We start from the raw sequence: 18,477 nt of genomic DNA, 5'->3' as shown, positions 1-18,477 counted from the left end.
CCATATAGACAATTTGACATTTTCTGCATAAATGCTGCCTTGAAAAAAAATCTCTGAAAACTCGGAACTGAAGAATGAAGTAGCTAAGCACATTTTAAATCATGTCAAACTACAATGTGATTTAAGCCGTTTCAGGTGCAGACCTGCAAATGGAAGAAGGGCTCAAGCATTGTAAGGGAGGCTGTAGGACACAGTGACTATAGACAGTCTGCTTGCTAGACACAGGAACCGACAACAAACCAGACATCGCCCTTTGAAAATCATACTTCCTAAATATGACTCAAAAATGTGCTTTTGAAGTCATTCGTAAAGTAAGGACAGAATTCAAACAATATTTGCCACTGCGACTCACAATTGAATTCAGCTCCTTATACTTCATAGTTCAGAGAAAAAAAAAAAACGAAGGCATCGTAACGAAGACAACGTAACGAAGGCATCAGAGGACTTCATTCAAACTAGTGTTAAGAATCTAGTGTTAATGAAAAACTGACAGATGTAAACTTCACATTTTCCTTGGAACACTCTCTCACCGTTTTCTTCAGACAGTACTAAAGATATGTTTCAGGTGACTATCAAGAAGGAAGTGCCTCTGAAGTTTTTGAATTTTACCATTTTTTGTTTAGCCTGTATGATGGCAAGGGGCAAAGTGGGGGGAAAAAACCTGAAGCTGGACATCAAGACTAACAAATGCTATTGTGATTTACAGCCCCCAAGCACAACAAGCGTGCAAAGCTGTAAAGCCAACCATTAAGCAAATATTTTCAGACCATCACTGCAGACAACTGCATGTTGAAGCCACACAACCTGTGACACAGTAACATGCTTATAGCCCTTTCACTGTATCCTCTACGGACAATGTTTAGATTTTGGCAAATCCGTTACACATTCCTTGTCAAAACACTGTTTGAAATGGATGGCTGGCGTTTTTAACCTTTGAAGTTGGGAGTCTCAACTTTACTAAAATTATTTTTTTGGCCTACTGTGGTTTTCATTTTCAAGCAGCAAAAAGATGTGCTGCCCATGACACAGGGATAGTTAAAATTCTCCTGTGAAATCAGGTGCATCTAATGAGCTTCTTCACATTCAAAGCCAAATGCCTCATCTCCCTTTTTTGCTCTGAGCTGCAAACCAACCTCATCTCCACAATTCATGAAGAAAAAAAATTGCAAAACATAATGCAATACAACAATTACTGCCCATGCTATACTGGTGACTTTAGATTTTTATTTTAAAACAGGTCGCACTTATGAATATTGTTTTCTTATATCTTGTTTTTTTAATAAAGCTAGGGGTCTTCATTTACAAGAGGGGACAAAAAAAAACACCCCTTAGGGTTTTAGGCCCAGTGGAGTGAATCGAACCAAAATCACAACATGAGTTTGTCAGGTGATACATATACACACACTCTCTCTACATGTTTTGATATTTTAGCATAGAACATGTATGAAAAGCAAATGCTTTATCTGCAAATGATAAGGGTTCACCAATAATAACAAAAAAACTTCTAGTTCACAAACAACCGTTTCAGGATGGCAACCAAATGAAACAAGTAAAAAATATAAAATGGCATTTTCCCAAATGAAATGATGCTCTTAATTTTGGAGAGATGTGGCAGCACTTCTCACTGTGTTGGGTCTACATCATCAACACCCAAAGACAGGTACAATCCGTTACAATCAGGGGCAATTCTTTCACCTGTAGACCACCACCTCCCATGGTCCAAATGACCGTAAACGAAAACAAAGGGTCTCAATTTCCAAACATTAGTCTGTACTCTCCTCAAACATGTCCACCTCTTTCCAATGAACCGATAAAAACACACGCCACAGCCCTTCAAACTATGAACTTTAGCGGGGAAAAAAGAAAAGATCTCGAACAATGAGTACCACTTTCCATTCTCAATCAAAACAGCTTACACAGGGAGACTGACATCCATTTGATTCAAAGGTGGCCTCCTTCAGACCCATCAGAGAAGGAAGGAACTGCCAGTGGCTTGTGGTTTCTACAGCCAAACAAGCCTCGTTAAGTATTTCCTTCAAAAATTTCTGTTTACGCTTCAAAGGCTTAAATGGCCCAACCACCACCCTCCACAGGCTTTTAACAGTCATATTGACGTGTCAACTTCTTGTGCAGCATGAAAACATCCAAAAAAAAAAAAAAAAAGACATACAATGGTTGTTTCTTTTTTAACCTGTTACACAATGTTGACACTGATTCAACCATTCAATTAAAACATCCTTTACAAAGACATTCTAAATTAAAAGCTCTCCTCCAGACATGGAAAAAGTAGAATCTTATATTGAAGAATCCTGAGTATGACGTGACTGGTTTGGGGGGGGGGCATAAGAATTTCCTTGGGATAGTCTTTTGAAACATTGTACACACTGAATGAAGATCATTTTCCTACTACAAATGCATCGGCTAGGAGACAAGTCAGTCATTGAGTCACTTTAAAGGGGGTTCTTTAAAGTAAAACAGGAGCTTAGCATACAACGCTCTTCATGTTTCCTCTGATTCGTATCTCTGTGAAACAAAATGCAAAAAAAGGAAAAAAAAAAAACAAAAAGACGCAAACCAGACAAACAAAACCAGATTCCAGATTCCACACTGCTCTTCTTAAGTTTTTAACAAAACTTCAGTAGTATAAATATCCCTGGCTGCCAATTCTCTTGAAGAGCCAACTGAAGTCACTTTTAAAAAGATATGTCTCAAATACGTCCGCAGCCGTAGGAAGTCTCGCTGCGCTGCTGCAGATGGTCCAGGAGGGGCAGGTCTTTTCGCGGGTCGAGAGAGGCCGGTTATGAACAGGGTCAATCGCTGTCGTCTGTGCTCGGGCTGGAGTTGTACTTCTTGTCCTTGCTGTGGTTCTTCTGTCTCTCTGGGCTCTTTGACTTTTGGTTCCTCTCCTGGCTGGCAGACGACCCCTTTTCCTTCTCCTTCTCCTTGGCCTTTTGAGACTGCTCTCCTTCCCTGCTGCTGTCCGTCTTCTTCCTGGACCCGGGGCTGGCGCTGCGGCGGCTCTTGTTTTGGCGGCCGCGCTCGCCCTCGCTGTCTGAGCTGCTGCTGCTGCTGCTGCTGCTACTGCTGCTGCTGCCGCCGCGGCTCTTGGACCTCTTCTTCCTGCGGGGCTCCTCGCTGGCCCGGCCGCGCTTGGCGTGGGAGGAGCCGTCCTTGCTGTGGTCACGCTCGCGCTCGCCGCTCCTGCTCCGGGACCGTCTGCCCCTCCTGGAGTCCCTGCTCTTGCTCTTGTCCGGGCTCCGCCTCCTGTCCCGGCTGCGGGACCTGCCCTTGCCCCTCCGCCGGTCGTCCCGGTCCCTCTGCCGTTCCCGCTCCCGGTCCCTCTCCCTCTCCCGGTCTCTGTCTCTGTCTCTGTCTCTGTCCCGGGACGAGGCACGCCTGCCCCTCTCCCTACTCCTGCTGCGGGACCTCCGGTGCCGCTCCTTGCTCCTGGACTTTGCCCTGGGCTTCTCACCATTCCTGCCCTTCCTCTCCTCCCTGTCCTTCTCCTTCTCTTTCTCTTTGTCTTTGTCTTTCTCCTTCTCTTTCTCTTTGTCCTTGTCCTTGTCCTTGTCCTTGTCCTTGTCCTTGTCCTTGTCCTTCTCCTTCTCCTTGTCCTTTTCCTTGCCCTCTGCCTCGGCCTGCTTGGTCCTCTCCTTGCTTTTGCTATTCTCCCTCTCCTTTGCTGCGGACTCGGCTGCCTTCTCCTTCCCTTTGGTGTGGTTTCTGTCCTTGCTCCGGGAGCGGGCCCTCCTCTCCTCGGCCTTGCCGTGCTTGCCGTCCCGCTCCCTGCTCCTTGACTTGCCGCTCTTCTCTTTGCTCCGGCTCCGGCTGCGGGACTTGGCCTTCTTCTTGGCCTTGTGTTTGTCGTGCTTCTCCTCCTTGTCGGCCGTCTTCTGGCCGTCCTTCTCTTTGCTCTTAGAGCGGTGGGAGCGGCCCTTCTTCTCTTTCTCGCGGTTTCGGCCGGGGCTGTCGGGAGCCTCCTGCTTGTTCTCAGAGGTCTTCCTCTCCCTCCCTCTCACTGGGGGCTTTGCGGTTTCATTTTTGCCTTCCATTTGGTCACTCCTGCAAACAAGAGGACTGATGAAGTTTCATTACAATCCGGGCACAAATTTACAGTACCAACCCAGAGGAGCCTTCAGTTTCTTTATGATGCATATCAGTTGCCTATGGAGGCATGGCTGTGTGATGCAGCAACAAAGCAATAACTAAAAGAGTCAAAAAATCTGAACTGTAAAGCAGAAATGATTCTACTGAGCTGAGAACAGATAAACTAGCTCCAAATCTTTCAGAATTGAGCTTGGACCTTGTCTGGCCAGCTATCGAAACCTGGTCATGCAGCATGTCTAATATTGTTGACTCCTTATTTGGCTTTTTGTGTGTGCTGTACTCTGCCTCACTTGTAAGTCGCTTTGGATAAAAATGTCTGCCAAATGAATGCATGTAAATGTAAAATGGGGACGGTACGCCCACAGATCCTTACTTGTCTCCCTTGATCCAGCGCTCTCCGCTGGGAGCCCTCATCCGCTGGGCCCGCTGCATCTCCTGGCGCCAGTGCGGAGGCGTCTCGCTGCGCCGGAACCGGTCCCTCGATCTGGACCTGGAGCGCGACGGAGTCCGGTAGCGCTGCGAAAACAACATGCCTGGTTCAGGACCCTCTGGGAGCTCACTCTGAACTACGACTGAGCAGCCCAAAAAACAGCAGTGTCTCTGACACAGACTGAGAGTGCAGCTCCCCCAGAAGAATGACAGTACCTTCATTTTACCACTAGGTGGCACTGACAAGCATCTCCAATCTCCATCTCCAAGTAGGCCCTGAACAGTGTCTCTCTTGTATGGCAACTCAGAGAAATACTGGAACACCCTCACTTAGAGGCAGCTGTTAAATGGTGTGTTCATTCCAGATACCTACCCTTGGCCCTCTTCCTTTAATCTTCCTGCCAGACCTCGTCACCAGAAGTCTTCTCTGGTACGACGACTGCTGGGAGTTGAACATGGTGCTGCCAAAAATAGAGGGGGGGAGAGAAGAAACATTTCATGAAGAGATTTCGCACCTGCACACTTTTGCACCCCCCTGGGAGATATTAGCCATTTCTTCCAAGCTAACCTCTCCCTGGGTTTCTCCTTCTTCTTCTCCTTCTCCTTCCCCATCACCTCCTCCTTCTGCTGCAGCTGGGGGCTCCGCCTCATGAGGAACCTGTTCTCCGGGATGGGCGGGATCTCCTCGGGTCGCACCGTGGAAACAGGCTCCGCCTCGCCCTTCTCCTCTTCGCTGTCCTCCTCCGAGCTGCAAAAGACACAGGGAGAGCTGGGGTCAGCCACCATGCTGACAGCCACACGAAGGGCTTGCTTTCATTACAGGAAAACTGTAATTGTGCCTTTGAGAATATTTGTCAGCAGTTCTAACAAACACTTTAAAATGTATGCAGCACTAATGTTTATTTGCATCTTAAGCAGAGTGGGAATAAATGCTTTAAGCATTTAATTTCGAGGAAGCTCAGTTTCCATAACCAAATGTGACAAGATGTCACCCAAATCCCCACTCCGGGGTGGCACTTGCTCATACAAAAGACATGAGCACAAACCCCTTTTTGTCCTTCTTCTTCTGCTTTCTCTCCTTCTTCTTCTTCTTGGACTCTTTCTTGTGCTTCTTCTTGCGCTTCTTGGACTCCTTCTCGGACTCGCCTTCCGAGTCGGAGGAGGAGTCAGCCGACGAGTCCGAGTCACTGGAGTCCTCGCTGGAGCTGGAGGACGACGACTTGCGCCTTTTCTTCTCCTGTTTTTTAGCTGCGGACGAAAGTTTCAGTTCATTACACAAGACAAGGGGCGAGTGTGTGTGTGTGTGTGTGTGTGTGTGTGGTGGGAAGCAGACTGGGAGTCCTCGTGTTTAGACATGCTCACAGTGCTGTACGTGCACTTTGTCTAATTTTAGCAAACAGATTCAAACCTTTAGATTTTGGAATAAGCTCCCCACAGTTGAGCACTTTCACTTCAGCGTAGGGCCGACTGCTGGCATCTGTCTTCTGACTTTCAATGGTCTTAATCACCTCCTGGCCGGAGATTACTTGACCAAAGACCACGTGAACACTAGGACACAAAATGCATATCCAATCTGTCAAATACATCAAATGCGGAAATAACTACAAAAACAGTTAATGCATCACTTAGTTCATGTAATTTCTCATCAACAGTCAAATAACTTCCCTGTTGATCATCATTCTTCTAAATATTTTGAACTCCATAATAGTACAACACAGAACAATGTTTCCTGAGTACATTAACACTCGGCCAGTGCTAGTGACAGATTACTTACCCATCCAGGTGAGGTGTAGGTTTTGTTGTTCTACTCATCGGAACACGTCACAAAAACAGGAAGTTGAACCATAAAATGGAAAGATTGGAAGATCTTTTTTAAACAAAACTGCTTAATGACACATTCATCACAACTGGATTGAAATACTTCCATTTAAATGGTAAGGATTAAAAAACTACTTATGAGTACTTACATGAAAAACTGTGATCCATTGGTATCCTTGCCTCTGTTTGCCATAGACAAGAGGTATTCCTTATTGTGTTTGACAGAAAAGCTTTCATCTGCAGCAGACATACACAAAACGAGTAAGACCATTTCCAGTCTCTCTCAAAACCATCACGTTCTGTTCTTGCCAAAGATTATTTACTGAAGCGGATGATAAGTAGGTCACCCACCTTCAAAGAATCCCCCATAAATAGATTCACCACCTCTGCCGTTGCCTATCAAAAGACAGTTACATGTAACACACAGAGAGAAATACATTGGCTAACATACATTGCTAACAGTCTGATTGGTGAACTGTGAGCGTCTCCTACCTTCACTGAAGTCTCCCCCTTGAATCATAAAGTCCTTTACGATTCTGTGGAACAAGCATCCTTTGTAATGCAGTGGCTTTTGGGTTCCCTTCCCAACTCCTTTCTCCCCTGGACGAGAAAAAAAAAGTTGCAGGTTAGTCTTGACAACTACGAAGCAGAAACTAAAGTTGCACACGGCATACATCAGCACGTGAACAGAAGACAGAATCCACCAGGAGACAACAGCACATAGCTGCACCCACGTCAGTTTACTTTCATTTTAGTGAAGCCCGACAATTAACTCCCATGCTGTTCTTCCCCTTAAGGAAAAGAAGCCAACAATTAGTGTCAGGCCTCCTGAGTACTGCTGTATCAGTAAAGTCTGATTAGTGGATATATCCCAAATGATATCTGAATCTAAGGCCTATTTTGACTGTCTTAGCTGCATTTGAAAATACATAGTTTTAGTGTCACGCATTTTAGTTGCAGGTCATTTGGGAGATGAATTGTATCAAGTTTTTCCTACATAGATCTCTGTTACAGACTCACGTCTACTGCTCCGTGTCCTGTACAACTGTCCCTCCAGTACTGTTCAAGACAAAACGCTGCCAAAATTCAAGAAATCGGCTAAAGTGACTGGACCATTCGAGCCCCCATGGAAGGTTCTCATTCTCAGTCCTTTTGAATGACTCCTCATCTGTCTGTCACATGTCAAAATCCATGCATCTAAGATCTGCAATTACCTGTGCAGAGGCAGCGGAAGTTTTCACATGTTTTCGGACACACGTCGGAGAACAGCTCGACAACAACTCTCCCAACTGGAAGAGATTAAGAAGCAAGAGAAAAAAATCGTGTTAGATGAAAACGGCAAACGCGCCAGTTAGCCGGCTATGTGTGTGCGAAATGAGTGTCACTCGTGAGATTGTGTGTTCAGCAAGCCAGAGTCCTCCTCGATGCAGCGTGTGCAGAGTACTGACCAACTGCCCTCCTTACCGAAAACGTTGCTGATGCCGATGTCAAAGAAGCAGCGAGGGCGCTGTGCTTTCACCCCCATGGTCACTCAGTGTCTCCCTGAGACGCAACAAAATGGTACACTTTAGCAAACAAAAGAGGCATCACCTTACAATGATAAGTTATTACCTCGCACGCTACCCAGCCACTCAGGTGAAGATTCCCCTAACGCACTAGTAAGCATCAGCAACGTAGGTAACGTGCCTCCGACCTAGCTACACAAAACAGCAACACATTCCGGATGTAATATACATGTCTTCCTCTTCATCTGGAGACACCAGGTGGCTAGCTAGTAACCGAGTTGAGGTATGTAACTAGCAAGTTTGCTTTTCTAACGCTAACTAGTGCACACATGCAGGGTAAACACTATTCATGACGGAAATGCAAATAAGTAGAGATGTACTGGACTCTCGAAAAAGAACAGAGCTAAATAACGTTAGCTAGTAGCTTTACTCTTTGACTCATTGATTGGTGGCGAGCTAAGCATGTAGCTAACTAGCTGGTTAGCTAAGTGTGTGCCACTTCTTGTCGCGCCAGATCTTTCAGTTTCAACCAGGCCCTTATGCTATCTGTCTAAATAAAAGGCGAGTTGTAGTTCTGTTGTATGCCAAGATAAATTCAATTTTGAAACGGCATACGCCCACTTAATCACAGGAATATATATGTCGATACTAGCTTCGCAACAGCCAGGTCCCAGGTCTCATTCAGCGCCAGCGGCGTCTCCAAAACAGCGGAGTTCCCGGATCGTGGCCTGCATTTTGGCGGCGGGGACGGAGACAAACTTCGCCCGACTTCGCACACATTTCCAACTCACCGGCACACGATACTTAACCGTGCGAACAAAACCGAGCTATATTAATACCTCAACAGTTCGACTGCGACCGGTATCCTTGGGTCGCTCTTCAAAAGCCGAGAAAAGACGAGTCTGACAAGACTTCTCCTTCACTATATTTCTAAAGATGGCGCTATGAGAAACGTCAATGCATTTCGGGTAAAATCCGCCAGTCAGCGCGCGAGAGCGGGGGGTCACACAGTCACCCCGCGCTGCCTTTCATCGGCGCGTGCCCCGCGGCTCACTTTCCGCAACCAAATTTGCGGTAAAGTAATAAGAATCCCCAGTTTGTCCATAATTTATTTTTCACCTCTAAATGCCATTCAGTTTCAGCACAAGCGCCAACAATGTCACTGTTAGTGTTGTTTGACTAATCTCTTTTTAAGGGATACTGGTCCATGCTTGCTAAGAAATTATAGTCCAACTTATTTACAAATGCATGCATTATATTAGCAACAGGGGTAACAAAATATGCCATGCCATTAAAAGAAATGGTCTAGATGCGCACCCCCGCCCCCAAACCGTAGTAACGCGTATGTATCTGATAAATTTGGACATGCCTCTCTAATCTAAGGTCTACGGTAGAGTGCCGGGGACCAAGTAAAAGATGTTACTTACTTTATATATCTGTAGTGAACGAGTTACCATAAATAAGCACTTATAATTTATAGTGAAGAATAGTTTTTATTGTATTACTTTTCTGTTTCGCGTTTCGCTAACGAACAATATACCATCAATTATCCCGTACCATTTTGTGAAAGTACGTACGAAGCTTTAGATGATCCCTTACTTAGCTTGCTAGCCACATGCAGTTTTGAAACAGAAAATGCACTTTCTGCACGAAGGGTTGTCGTTTAGGGTAACAGTGATCTGTATAAGTTTAATGTTTCATTATAATAAAAATTAAAGAAATTAAATGAGGTCGTTTTATTTCTCAGCAACCCAATTAGATCAGCTGTTGTTCTGAATGTTTTTCAATGGATCGGGAGCGTAACGTCTCCACGTGGGGAGCAGCGCGGATATGATTTTGTAATGTAGCTAGCAGAAGAGGCAGCATGAAAGTCATACTGACATTTGCACAGCGCAGGGCCACGGAGAAAATCGAGTGAGCTTCGAAAGATCCGGCACAATAGGTAATGTAATGTGTGTTCCGTTACATGCACGACAGTGTTTTCTAATCGCCACCTTTGTAGGGAGCAGCCCTGAAGACTGACCAGAACGAGCTGTCCGAACTTAAATGGGTGGTTAGCTTGCTTGCTAGTGAAGTGGGTCGGTAGCTCGCTAGCTAGCTGTTCGAGTGAGTTCAGTAATTCAGTGGGCAGGAATTTCATTGATACATTGGAGCGACTTCAGCAGCTCAATGTGTGGGAATATTTCACTAATGTACCTTAAGTTTGCTCCACCATAAAGTTAGACCTGTACCCCTGTCACATGCAAAGTTCAATTGATTAGTAAAATTCAAGTACATGGTTAGTGAAACAATATTAAATTCCTCGGTTATTATTGTTTTTTTCTGAGTAGACGTAAGCCGTGTTTCTTGTGGTAGCTTATCGTGGTTACTTGTCCTTTTGTGGAGACCAACTGCAGGCTCGTTAAGTGATTTCAGTGAAGTGATGTTGAGATAGACCTGACTGCAGCTTCTAAAGTTACTGGTGTCTGACATCCGATTTTTAACCACTTACCTCTCTTCTTGGTCAACTTCAGTGCCATTAACATTAACCATATGGAACATCTGTATTTCCATTTGTTTTGTCTCTGTAGAAGCATTAACTTCCCTCTGCGGATACACACATCAGGAATGTGCCCTCAGCAACTGTGTCCTCTCAGCTTTTGAAGCCGGCTGGAGAAGCTGGAGTGTGTCTTCTCTCTTTGAAATGCGGACTTGCACACACACCCTCCCGACTCACACGTGAGGTCAGTAAGGCCACCTCCCCATGGCTTTGTTCCGGCTGCGGGCTCTGAGGCTCTGGCCCCGGCTATGCAGGCACCTCCACGGACGCCCGGCGACGCAGGACCAGGTCATGGAGCAGCTCAGCGCCTGTGTCAGCGAGGACCAGCTGTTCGACGTGGTGGGCAAGAACAAGGCCAAGCTGTCGGTGGGCCACGTGGACCGGGCCGTGAGCATGCTGTGGCAGCTGCAGAAGGAGAGGCCGCAGATGCTGCGGACGGTGGAGCAGGTCAGGGCCCACCCGCAGTTCCTCACCCTCCGCGTGCTGGCCGAGAACAAGATCGCCCTCATGGACGACGCCACCGTGGTCGACATGCTGTACAACGTCCTCAGGTACCGGCGGGAAGGAGGAGGGCGTGAGGTCGGACACGCTTCTCCCTGGGGTTTTGCAGGCGATTCAAGCAGTGCGCCTCAGTGTCTTGTAAGCCTGTTGGATTCCCAGGTGCCCTGCTGTTGGACCCATGAACCTGAACTGCTAGAGAAAATATTAAGCTGGATAAGTGAATAATCTGTCTCTAAACAGTCTCTCTGGTTAAGGACGTCTGCTAAGTGTGTAATGTAAAGTGCTTCCTGTTTCATACAGTGGGGTTTGAAATACAGGTAGGAAGTAGGCCATCTGCCATGCTGTGTGACCGCTATGCTGATCTGTCCTGTTTTGTTCAGTTTTCTGTGTTGTTGAAGGACAGCTGTGTGTTTCCCTCTCCCAAAGGCTCAGTGTGGAACACCACGACTCTCTTGTACAGCAGCTGGTTACAGAAGCCTGGAATCGGTTAGACAGGTAAGCCTTGGCTTTTTTGTTTAACGTTGTGGTTTAGAAATTATTTGCAGTGGTAACATTTCGAAACTGTGTCTTAAATACGTTTCTGACCTGTTTTATTTATTTTTTTGCAGTCTTCAGATGCCATTGCTGTCCAAGTTTTCTGTGTGCTTGAGTGATCAGCATTTGCAGCATAGTCCCTTGATGGGGCAAATAACTGACATTTTAAGTCAGAAACTCGACACAATTCAAGATGCCAGGTACCCATGCAAACTCACAGTTACCACTGTGAGGATATTACACTACACTACACTACATTACATTCATTTAACATGCACTCTTATCCAGAGCGAAATGCAGCACAAAAGAACAGAAGTGTATCCTTTGAAGTTGAATGAGCAGTAGCGTCAGACCAAGAGCAATATGCAGGGATAGAAACAGCACTCCCCCTGCACAGCAGTTTGACCCTTTTTGGGTTTTCAAAGTTAGTGCACTGAGTGGAAGCTACTGGCAGGCCTGATGTACTCAGTTCACCAGCCTGCTTAAAACAGAGCCATGAATGGCTCAGACAGCTTTGCCTTGGAACTGCTGTGTCCATTCCTGCATTACAAAAGAGAATAATGACTTTGAATTATGTAGCAAATTAAAGCACAAAGGCTAACATGTTATCTTTAGACTGTGTTTTAAATCTACGTTTACATTTATGAATTGGGCTTATGCTCTTAACCAGAGTGACAAAGTAAAGGTGCAATCAATAGGGTTAGGCAGGTGGCCACACAGATACAACATCAATCTTGTTATTTTCTGCAGGGTCCTTTCTACCCTGATGATCAGCGTATCCCCTCTGGTTTCCTCTCGCCTGCGGGACATCCTCCTTGAGAAGGCGGACACCCTCCTGGACACCATGGACCCCTCCCATTACAACAACCCGAGGAGGGTGGTCCAGTTTCTGCGCAACATCAGGCACACCTGTCGCCCCCTGCTGGAGAAGTGCAACCGCATCTTCCTGCTCAACGTAGCCAGCCTGGATGCCGAGAACATCGGCATGATCCTCGGCCTCTATCAGTCCCTGCAGTTCAACAACTGCGACTTCCGCCTGGCTGCCAAGCAGAGGCTGACCGAGCTGGTGGACTCCAGCACCGACGCGACCTCCTTCACCAAGCTCTTCGCCGCCCTCGGACCCATGGCCAGCCAGGAGACCAGAGACGGGTTAGCGCCAAGTGACATTTGTTACATTACATTACATTAATGTCATTTAGCAGATGCTCTTATCCAGAGCGACTTACATAGGTTACAGTTTTTAGAAGTTATCCATTTATACAGCTGGATATTTACTGAGGCAATTCTGGGTTAACTACATTGCCCAAGGGTACCACAGCAGTGCCCTGGTGGGGAAGTGAACCAGCAACCTTTGGATTACAAGCCCTGCTCCTTGCCACTACACTACACTGCTGCCCACTGCTTGTTAGTTTAAAATAAAAACAAAAATGGCCTAACAGCCTCATACATTTATGTTTGTCTACATAGACCCATCAAAGAGTTGCACTGAGGCTTTTTATTTTGATGTAAGTTTCCTAAAGGCTCTGACGAATCCTGATCTCTGAAACCTAGAAGTCTCTCCACGCACATTGCAGTGGACTCACTATGACTGCATAGAAATTGCAGTGGTAAATAGAGTGGTACCATAGAGGAGGTGATAGGATTGTGTGATAGAATGGCACGTTGATAATAAGTTTTTGACGTTACAGGTTGGAAAGTGCCGCACTCCTGTTGGCTGACGATCTGAACACCCAGCAGACACTGGCCATGGTAGAGACCCTGGAGGAGATTCAGAGCAGGAACCTGCAGCTGATAAGCAAGTCAGTCAGTCTCCTGCTCCCCATTATTCTCAAAACCTCTGCTGGCTCATGCCCTTAAACCGGCTGTCCTCTTTCCAGGATCGCCTCGGTCATCCATAGGAACCTGGCCGTGTACAAACCTGCGGAGGTGGCCAGGGTTACGATGGCCCTGATCCTGCTGCACTACCAGAACCCGGAGCTGTTCGCCAAGCTGAGGAACGTCCTGGAACGGTGAGTGGAGACTCTTATACCTCCCGGTCCTCTCTTCCACTGAGTTCCCCTTCAGTGTAGGCCTGTGGAATCCATTTCCATGCCCAGGCGGGACTGACGTGTGCCGCCCTCTCGCCCGCAGTCACCTGCAGGTCAGCATCTTCCCCTCGGAGGTGGCCTTGCTGACGCGGGTCCTGGCCATGCTGCCGTACCCGCGGCTGGACGAGGCGGCGGCGGCGCGGGCGGCGGCCATGCTGCCGCAGTGCAGCCTGACCGACCTGCACAGCTTCGCCGGGGCCATCGCCCGGTGGGCGCGCAACGACCCCTCCCACCGGCACAGCACGCCCGGCCGCTACGTGCGGCTGCTGCAGACGCTGAACCGCTGCGGCCTGGAACGCCTGCGCAAGGCCGACCGGCTCGACCTCCTGCTGGAGGAGACGCGCTACGTGGCCGGGGAGTGGTTCGAGGAGGTGCTCCTGGAGGAGACCGTGGAGACCCTCCTCCGGCTGCGAGAGCAGGTGTCCTGGACCAACGTGCCTGAGATGGCCCTCTTCCTGACCAAGACCAACCACGTCTGCACCCCGCTGCTGGACCGCGTGGCGGACGTCACCGTGGAGAACGTAGACAAGGTACAGTGAGGCGGGATACGCCTGGCAGCGGTGTGGCATAGTGGCGAAGAACAGGGTATGTAATCTGAAAGGTTGCTGGGCCACTTCCCAGGTGAGGTACAATCCTTGGGCAAGATACTTAACCAGAAGTGCCTCAGTGAGTATCTAGCTGTGTGAATGAATAACACGTAAAAGCAATTAGGCAATCGTGGTGGAGAGTGTTTCCTAGCAAAAGTAATGTCATATGGTCATAATGGTCCAAAAGGCAACTTTAGTGATAGGCAAGTGTAGACCGAGGTTTTGTGAGGTCAGCACAACCAGGGGTGTGTTCCACAGTTTAGCGCTTTCGATTTGACCTCATTGGCCTGACGCAGTTGGACAGGAAGAAGGGGACTTATCAGTCAGGTGCGAAACCAATTACATTTTCTCATTTGCCAGACGCTCTTACCCTGAGGCACTTACAAAGCAAGGTACATTATTACATGTAATAAGGCTGTATGAACAATGGTACAGATCCAGAAAACGTCTAAATGAAACTGACAGTGCTGACAATTAATGGATTTCTTTGCAGATACACCACTCAGCAACATACGCCATTCTGCTACCTTTCTCTGTACTGAACTACGATCCCCCGAGAGCAGATGAGTTTTTCGACACCTGTATCCAGCACTTCACTCCTCATATCAGTAAGTGTTCTGGTAGCGGTTGTACACCCTTACAAAGAAACCATTGAGTCTCCACCTCTGTTATTTCTCTCTATCACTTGCTCACTAGTTCACTGTACCGTAATTTTGTAGATGTCTGCTATAAGAGGTACTTGGTATGTCAGATTAGTTTCCATTGTTTTTGTCAAAGAATTAATTTAGTTTTCTGGTAGAAGCTTTAAGTTTGTAAATCCAGAGGGAGAATGTTAAGTTGGATATATAAAGCACGTGTGATAAGGTATGTTAAGAATTTCATTTGCTAATGCAGACTTAGGAAAATATTTGAGTGGATATACTAAAAATGCACCTTTACAAGGCTGAGTTCTAGATACCTGGTTCATCCCAGGACTTACCCTTGGTTCTGTTGGAGAGCCCCAGGGATACAGTATATGTGTTTAGGTCAGACAAATTGTGTGGCATCCAATATGAAGATATCAGTGGAAGTGTCTTCCTCACACCAGGTTCCTTTGACCCCCACCTGCTGGTGCTGTTGGCCTACTCCCTGGCTCTGGCTGAGTGTTTCCCTCCAGAGCTGATCCGGGAAATCTTCAGCGTGGATTTCCTGGCCAAGCTGGACTGCCAGCTAGAGAGTGAGTTAACGATGAGTTTTCCGTAATCACAGAAGCACGTCTTTGTGTCAGTTCCTCACGTCCTAAACTCTGTTTTTCTTTTAAAAAATTATCATGGTTTAATGCATTTAAGATTAAGATTAAGATTTCACTTTATTGTCAGATTGTTCTGAAATTGGTCTTGCATCTCATGGCATCAAAGGTTTCACATAGATAACAGACATATATAACAAAAACATAACATTTAAACACAACAACAACAACAAATATTGCCACATTAAACATCCTAAAGTGGCTGCAGTGCACTTGTGTTACTACCAGCTAGCTTGTAGCAGAAACGCCTCTTTGTGTCAAAAGTGAAGGAACTCTTGCCATTTATCAAAATTTAATTCCGTTTAGTTCAAGAAGACACAGCCTCCACACGGAGAGAGAATGAAAGGTTGTAATGAGTTGGTCAGGGTGTGTTGTAAGCGCCGTCCCTCCCTGGTGATTGACACCTGTGCCCCGCCTCCCTCCGACAGCCATGCCGGATGCCCTGAACATGCGGGTCCGTCTGCGTCTGATGGAGCTGAACCGGGCCGTGTGTCTGGAGTGCCCCGAGTTCCAGGTGCCCTGGTTCCACGAGCGCTACTGCCAGCAGCTGCAAAGAAGGGGTGAGAGAGCGACCTCATCCCCGGGGGGAGCCTGGGGACCAGTGTATCAGTAGGCTGGGGGTTTTCGGGTTTTTGGATGACGTCTAGAAAATCTCCTGCGCAGTTTCTTTTGCAAAAATGCACTATGGCGAAGACAATTTGATTGATATTTCAGAAGGGAACAGAGGTTTGGGAACATATTTTTCAGTATTCACAATTCAGCTACCGTTTAAGTTGGGCAGCATGTGTTAGACATCATTCTCCATTGTTTATTCTTTTATTTCTAACTGTATGGTCTGTGTGTGACTATAGGCAATGGCTCCGTCAGTCCGATCCAGCAACAGATTCACAAAATGCTGGGAGACGTCCTCGGAGGGATTAATTATGCCAGAGTGGCTGTGCGCACTCCTTACTTCTATACAGTAGGTGAGTTAAGCATGGGGCCTTCTTCGGGCCTTCACATGGGGCCTTCTTCGAACCGTAGAATATGATGAGTTTGGGTGACAGTTGGCAAGTGCTCCATTTAGTTGCGTTAAACATCTGAAGGGCAGCGAAGGAAAATTCCTTGTTGAAGAGATGGCTCACAAAGGCACCTAGGACAGCTCTTTTTGAGACGGTGCTTTGTTGATCCAAACATCTGTCCATCAAACCAAATACTTCAAGTTACTTTCCAGATACTTAACAACTTCTTTCAAACAGCTCAGTTCTAAGCTCCAAGTTAAATTCACATTAAAAAAAAAAAAAAATTATAATGAAGGAAATTCTTGAGAACTGCCCTCCATACTTGTTAAGCACTAAAGCGGCTACATGTACTGTGCTGCCTGTGAGGGTTTTGCTGCCTGTGAGTACAGCCGTGTTCTCTGCCTCTGCAGACTTTGAGTGTGTGCTGGACAGACATGGGCAGCCGGTCCCTTACGTGGAGCCCAGCCACCTGCACATCTCAGAGGAGGGGAAAGTTCATTGGTGGCCAAGCTCTGCAGAGAAGGACAGGACTGAGCTGCCCCCAGGGGCACAGCGGTAAGGGGCCGAAGTGGCTGCCAGGACAGGGTTAAATGGGAAAGGTGGTATGGATCCACACTGTAGCCTTTGAGACATTTGGTGGTTTCCAACTTGTTTTGTTTTTTTTTACATGCAAACCATCCACAGGGAGGTAAATGTTGTTCCCTTTGAGGTTGAACAAAGTTTTTTTAAGGAGGTCATTAAAGAAGTGTCTTCATGTCTTCCATCTATCCAGCATCGCTGTGGACTTCCTAGACTCCAGATCTTTCTGCAAGAACTCCCGACACATGAAAGGAGAAGCCATGATGAGGAAGAGGCACCTGGAGATTCTGGGGTACCACGTCACCCAGGTGGGTGGAAGATTTCTTTTTACTCTCATTTTTCCCATAATCCCATAATGGGCATTTTGTTTTTTTTTTGTTTTTTTTACAAATTGTTTACCCCATCATGTTAATAGTTCTTGATCCCCAGCAACAACATGCTTGGCAGGATTCTTTATAAACACCACAGTATTCTTCAAATCCTATTTTTAGAGGCACCTACATCTGTGATCTTGCAGTTAATTGTTTTAACATTTCGCATTATCAGTTCCCTAATTGGTTCATATGAGACCCCTTCAGAAGTGCATACCTGTAGATAATATTTCTTTTCATTATTCTCAATTAGGTTTAATGTTCAGTTAGAGATGAATTTAAGCAAAGTACAAATATTCCAATTTGCAGGCAAATACAAGAGCGATTTTGATGATGTGATGTGAAAGATCCAGATTAATACATATTTAACGCTCAAAAAACGGCAGTTCGGTACTTTTCAGATTCATATTTCATTACAAGACAAAAGTTAATGACCTGCTTATTGACCATTGATTTTAAATATAATTTGCCTCAGCCTGATGTCAAGGAAACCGCACATGATGAGAGAGGAACACTGAAAATGAGGGGGGTTACTTACCCAGCACTTACTAACAGTGGTGTCATCCAAACAGATCCCTCACTTTGAATGGAATTCAATGGAGCTCTCCACTACAGACGCCTGGAAAGATTACCTGAGGAAAAAGATCTTTGCAGTGCTACCCTAATGTGCATATTAAAAGTCTCAAAGAAAGGGAGGTGTTTTTGTTATTTATCATAGTGAAGCAAAGGCTGGTGTTCCTTGGGGAAATGATATAGAAGGGACACTATCAGTGCACTAAAATAAGCATATTTATTGGGTTCCTCTTAGCAACAGCTGTGAGAGGATGGGTCAAGTCAATCAAGTGCTCCTTATAGCTTCTGCTGTGTCACTAAGTGAACCTGGAGCTACCTCACACACAGACTGCCAATATCAATGCCCTATATTTTACATTTGGATGTATATATAAAGTGTTACTGTTGCTTGGCAAATAATAAAAAGGTTTGTAATAAAACAGCTTTAATGTGTATGGTTTCTGTTCTGTGGGTATCTGCTCTGTTCTGATCTTATATCTGATATGTTCAGTAAATCCAGTCTTGCCCTTTTACAAGTGCTTTGTAAAAATGAAAACCTTCATGTACATGAGTGGACAT

At 46.3% G+C, this 18,477-nt stretch overlaps 2 protein-coding genes across 3 annotated transcripts; one reads left to right on the top strand and one right to left on the bottom strand.

The window, feature by feature from the left end:
• Nucleotides 1-1,204: 1,204 nt before the first annotated feature.
• Nucleotides 1,205-8,795, bottom strand: ppig (peptidylprolyl isomerase G (cyclophilin G)). 2 transcript variants are annotated; one of them, XM_036545264.1, is made up of 13 exons: nucleotides 8,699-8,795; nucleotides 7,819-7,896; nucleotides 7,569-7,643; nucleotides 6,847-6,954; nucleotides 6,706-6,750; nucleotides 6,504-6,591; nucleotides 6,311-6,340; nucleotides 5,945-6,084; nucleotides 5,583-5,784; nucleotides 5,105-5,284; nucleotides 4,910-5,000; nucleotides 4,481-4,623; nucleotides 1,205-4,062 (listed from the first exon to the last, which is right to left on the bottom strand). In XM_036545264.1, the coding sequence occupies exons 2-13, from the start codon at nucleotides 7,877-7,879 to the stop codon at nucleotides 2,811-2,813; spliced, it is 2,415 nt and encodes an 804-aa protein (XP_036401157.1). In that variant the 5' UTR covers nucleotides 7,880-7,896; nucleotides 8,699-8,795; the 3' UTR covers nucleotides 1,205-2,810. The 2 variants fall into 2 exon arrangements, with proteins under 2 accessions (XP_036401157.1, XP_036401158.1); XM_036545265.1 differs by having other exon boundaries at nucleotides 4,910-4,997.
• Nucleotides 8,796-9,571: 776 nt separating this feature from the next.
• fastkd1 (FAST kinase domains 1) lies at nucleotides 9,572-18,425 on the top strand. The gene is made up of 15 exons (XM_036545204.1): nucleotides 9,572-9,801; nucleotides 10,430-10,949; nucleotides 11,326-11,394; nucleotides 11,508-11,633; nucleotides 12,184-12,582; nucleotides 13,122-13,232; nucleotides 13,311-13,442; nucleotides 13,564-14,050; nucleotides 14,601-14,715; nucleotides 15,195-15,323; nucleotides 15,824-15,955; nucleotides 16,247-16,360; nucleotides 16,807-16,951; nucleotides 17,169-17,283; nucleotides 17,919-18,425. The coding sequence occupies exons 2-15, from the start codon at nucleotides 10,603-10,605 to the stop codon at nucleotides 18,009-18,011; spliced, it is 2,514 nt and encodes an 837-aa protein (XP_036401097.1). The 5' UTR covers nucleotides 9,572-9,801; nucleotides 10,430-10,602; the 3' UTR covers nucleotides 18,012-18,425.
• The last annotated feature ends 52 nt before the right edge of the window (nucleotides 18,426-18,477 follow it).

Source organism: Megalops cyprinoides, chromosome 14 (genome assembly GCF_013368585.1).
Source record: "Megalops cyprinoides isolate fMegCyp1 chromosome 14, fMegCyp1.pri, whole genome shotgun sequence".
Taxonomy (NCBI): domain Eukaryota; kingdom Metazoa; phylum Chordata; class Actinopteri; order Elopiformes; family Megalopidae; genus Megalops; species Megalops cyprinoides.
This window is presented reverse-complemented; position numbering and strand designations above follow the sequence as displayed.

Bases quoted from the DNA above. Each gene is read 5' to 3' on its own strand.
- fastkd1 (XM_036545204.1), top strand. From the start codon at position 10,603: ATGGCTTTGTTCCGGCTGCGGGCTCTGAGGCTCTGGCCCCGGCTATGC. The intron at 11,634-12,183 runs GTACCCATGCAA...TATTTTCTGCAG, and splicing joins GACACAATTCAAGATGCCAG to GGTCCTTTCTACCCTGATGA. The intron at 14,716-15,194 runs GTAAGTGTTCTG...TCCTCACACCAG, and splicing joins GCACTTCACTCCTCATATCA to GTTCCTTTGACCCCCACCTG.
- ppig (XM_036545264.1), bottom strand. From the start codon at position 7,879: ATGGGGGTGAAAGCACAGCGCCCTCGCTGCTTCTTTGACATCGGCATC. The intron at 6,751-6,846 runs GTAGGAGACGCT...GTCTTTTGATAG, and splicing joins AGGGGGAGACTTCAGTGAAG to GCAACGGCAGAGGTGGTGAA. The intron at 5,001-5,104 runs GTTAGCTTGGAA...CTCTATTTTTGG, and splicing joins AAGGAGAAACCCAGGGAGAG to CAGCACCATGTTCAACTCCC.